At 49.2% G+C, this 4,101-nt stretch overlaps 1 protein-coding gene across 1 annotated transcript in view; it reads left to right on the top strand.

Annotated features, from left to right (window-relative positions):
* ASB1 (ankyrin repeat and SOCS box containing 1) overlaps window positions 1-3,671 on the top strand; it is a 16,645-nt gene extending 12,974 nt beyond the window's left edge. The window contains exons 4-5 of the mRNA XM_019630130.1: window positions 1,275-1,660; window positions 3,107-3,671. Coding sequence (XP_019485675.1) covers window positions 1,275-1,660; window positions 3,107-3,234 — 514 coding nt within the window. The 3' untranslated portion in view covers window positions 3,235-3,671. The remainder of the gene's footprint in view (window positions 1-1,274; window positions 1,661-3,106) is intronic.
* The last annotated feature ends 430 nt before the right edge of the window (window positions 3,672-4,101 follow it).

The following is a 4,101-nucleotide window of genomic DNA, read 5'->3' on the forward strand; positions in this document are numbered from 1 at the left end:
TATAATCAATAATGTTGTAAATATTTCTTAGGGGGCCAGATGGTCTCATGTCTTACTAGGGAGACCACGTCATAGACAGTTGTAGAGGCCTGACCACCGCACTGTACATCTGAAGCTGCCATTGAATAATATTATATGTCAACTATAATTTAATACATAAATAGTCATGGGATGTGGAGTATAGTGTGGGAGTGGAGTCAATGGAATTGTAATAGATAAGTATGACATGGGGGTGGGGGAGTAGAGGATGGGAGGAGGGGTTTGTCACTTTGTTAGGGGTGAAAAGGATAACTATTGCATTGTTTTGTACACCTGAAACTAATAAAAAAAAATTTATTTGCTACCATAAATGAAGTCTTTCCCATTTTATCTTTGGACTTATTTTTGTTTGTATATGTGGAAGCTGTTGGTTTTACATCTTGCTACTTTAATAAATTCTCTCATTGTTTGCTAGTTGTATTTTCATTCACTATTTAGGGCTTTCCAGACATAGTCATATCCTCTGAAAATAGGAAATTTTATCCCCTCCTTTCTGATCTTAATCAGCTAATTCTTTTCTTGTCTAATCACACTAATGCCTTTATTTAAAATGCCTTTAAAAATAATGGGCCAGAATGTGGGAGTGTGTGTCTTGCTCCTGGCTAATTTAGTGAGAAAGCCGCTAGCGTTTCCCCATGAGGTAAGATGCTGCCTTCTGGGTTGAGGAAATATTTTTTATCATGTTAAGGACATTGCTGTCCCTTCCTCTTTTATTGTGTATTTTTAAACATGCATGTGTTGAATTTTATCATATGCCTGTTTTGCATCTAGAGGTAATCATGACTTTCCCCTTAGCTCTGTGAATACGAGGGATTATGGTACTAGAGTTTCTAATGTCAGAACTACCTTTGTATTCTTGGCATAGCCTCGTGAGCTCATGGCATATTGCTTTCTTAATGTTTTTGGATTCTATTTGCTGACATTTTACTGAAGTTGATACTCAGAAGTGAAACTCATTGTAGTCTTTGTCAGGTTTTGGGATTACTGTTTTACCGATTTCACAAGGTGAATTTGGAAGTTTTCCTTCTTTTAATAGTTGAAGTAGCCGTGGATTGTTGGGTAGTTAAAGGTTTGAAAGAATTCCCTTAAGAATTTTGTGAGTGGATTACAGGTTAGCCAGCCAGAAATAATGAGACCGTGGTGATCTGTGGCTCCCCAGTGCTCAGGGCACCATGGGCCTCTGGGACTGCCACCAGGCCACCACAAGGGCTGATTGTCCCCATGTCTCCCTGTAGGTATGGCGCTGATGTTGACGTCAACCACCACATGACGCCTGACATCCGGCCCCCCTTCTCCCGGCGCCTCACTTCCTTGGTGGTCTGCCCCTTGTACATCAGTGCAGCCTACCACAACCTCCAATGCTTCAGGCTGCTCCTCCAGGCTGGGGCGAACCCCGACTTCAACTGCAATGGCCCTGTCAACACGCAGGGCTTCTACAGGGGCTCCCCCGGCTGCGTCATGGATGCTGTCCTGCGGCATGGCTGTGAGGCAGCCTTCGTGAGCCTGCTCGTGGAGTTTGGAGCCAACGTGAACCTGGTCAAGTGGGAGTCCCTGGGCCCGGAGTCCAGAGGCAGAAGGAAGGTGGACCCCGAGGCACTGCAGGTCTTCAGAGAAGCCCGAAGTGAGTGGTCTGAGTTCAGCTCTGGCTTGCCGTCTGCTCGGGCCAACTGAATGAACTAAGCTGTAGCAATTTAAAAAGACAAAATCCTCCGACCAGACACCCGGTAACAATCTTCAGTTAGGGCTAGGGGTTTTCCAGAATGGTCTTCCAGATCGGTCTTCTCTTAAAATTCCTAGACACCAAGGGTGGGTACCAGGAAACCCGTAAAAGCATACGCCCTCACAGCTCCTAGGATTCTGCTTTGTGACCCCAGATTCTTTTGCTTGTGTTTGGTTTTAAATGTTTGCCGTACAGCAAACTGTGAGCCCTCCTCTAAGGCAGGGGCGATGGCTCGCGAGCCACACGTGGCCCCATGGGGCTCTGAAGTCAAATCGAAAATGAAAATAAAACTATCATGGTTTCACTGATAAAAATGTTAAAGACTATTATTCACATAATGGTGATTTCATTTGTTTTATGGCTCTCGAATAATTTTTAAATTGTTGTGAGGGACAGGACTGGCTCTTCCATCACAAAAGTTTGCCGACGCCTGGGCTAGGGTTTCCCACTCCCTTGCTTTGGTTAGGGGTTATATGATTCCATTACCTTGGATTGTGTGTTAAGTCTAATTTTTGTTAAAGTCCATTGTTTGCTTATTTATGAAGAGAGGTTTTGCTGATGAATTAATCACTTGGTAGCCAGACTTTGCAGCTGATGGGCGTGGTCTTGTGAGAAGCGCCCTCCCCCTCAGGCCTCGAGCGTGTGCGCCCTCTGCAGGCAGCTGAGCGCTGCTGTGACCTGCGCACACCCGGCCCATTCCCCCGTGGTTATGGAAGACGTCTGAATTTACAATCTCCTCCTGAACCCTTACCTCTCACAGAACTTCAGTGTCTTGTGGTTTTCTTGTTGGATTTCCCAGGACCAGCCATTAAAACATGGCTCCTGTTGAGCCTTTCCCAAAAGAGCTGATTAATGGTCGGTTGGAGCCAGACTGATAGAATGAAGCTGCCTGTGTTCATGCCTGTGTCATGAAGCAGAGATGTGGCTTTTTGACCTGGAGCAGAATTGTCACCTGCCTTTCTCATGTATTGCTCGGGCCCGGCTCTCCCAGACCCCCTGAGGGCTTTTGGGATTGACGGAGAGCAGAGGCTGGCAGAGGGCAGGGGGCAGTTCTCACACCTGCCAGGGCTTTCGGGGGTTACTGCTAGTTCTCTGTTGAGGGATGTAAACAGTCGAGGGGGTGTTGTCACACTGAGCAGGTGCCGCCGGTCATGAGGGTTTTGCTCCTTCCGCAGATGGACGGAGTGGATCACAAGGCCTTCCTCACCCGCTCTCCTCGCTCCAGAATTGGGACGATGGCAGGAGCGTGTGTGCAGGGGTTCCCGTCAGTCACAGCCGCCTTCCCTCCTGAGTGAGGGAAGGAACTAACCTTCTTTCCTCCGTCTCCCTTCTTTCCACGTGCTCCAGGTGTCCCGAGGGCCTTGCTGAATCTGTGCCGTGTGGCCGTGAGAAGAGCTCTTGGCAAATACCGGCTCCACCTGATTCCGTCACTGCCGTTGCCGGACCCCATCAAAAAGTTCCTGCTGTACGAGTAGAAAGAAGCCACGTGCGGGCTGACTGCAGTGAGGAAGGGTGATTGTGCGGAAGCTGACCCGACGTGCCCTGTGAACCACACTGTGCTGGCCGCCTCACGGCTGGCTGTTGGTAAAGCAGAGACGGAGGGCCTTGTCCTCTGGATTGGGGTCCCGTCTCAGGTACTGGGGGCGCTGGACGGTCCTGGGGTCATCACCAGCCGAGGGCCTCACACGGAACGTGGCTCTGCCCTTCCTCACTCTCCCCGTTTTGGATTTTCCACAGCTGCTTATTAATGAAATGGGCTGAGGTCGGAGGCCTGCTGACACTCCCAGGAGGGAAGTCTAGCGCTTTCCAGAACTGTGCTTCTGTTTATATTTTACTTCTCAGTGTAATTATTTGAGTCAAGCCTTCTAATACTTAAATGAAAAGGGAGTTTTGGTAAAAAAGTGGAGTACAGAAACACTGTTCATGAACTTGCTAGTTTTTTCCCCTGCCCCGGGGCTCACATGTGGCATTTGTCATACACGCACCCCTTCCTTGCCACTTCGGTGTTCTCTCCCTGTGGTGGGAGAGTCATATGAATTGCCGTTATTCAAGGATGGTTTCCTGGACACACAGATTGGCTGTGTTGTCTCGAAGTCAGTCCCTGCGTTTGTTCACAGTCTGACGGGGGTCACGCTGAGTTCCACAGCACTGCGCAGTTCTAAGCCCCACGCCCAGGTCCCCCGAGTTCTCTGCCACTCCTCTCCGGGGAGCTCCCGGACAGTGACTGACTTTAGGAGGCCACGCCGGACTCACCAGTGCCCGACTGCCGACATTTGTACCAAGGACTGCCCCCCAGCGTTCACTGCCAATTCTGACAGGCAAGACCTGCGGCGCCCTCTCTG

Source organism: Hipposideros armiger, unplaced genomic scaffold (assembly GCF_001890085.2).
Source record: "Hipposideros armiger isolate ML-2016 unplaced genomic scaffold, ASM189008v1 scaffold_17, whole genome shotgun sequence".
In the NCBI taxonomy this organism is placed as follows: Eukaryota; Metazoa; Chordata; class Mammalia; order Chiroptera; family Hipposideridae; genus Hipposideros; species Hipposideros armiger.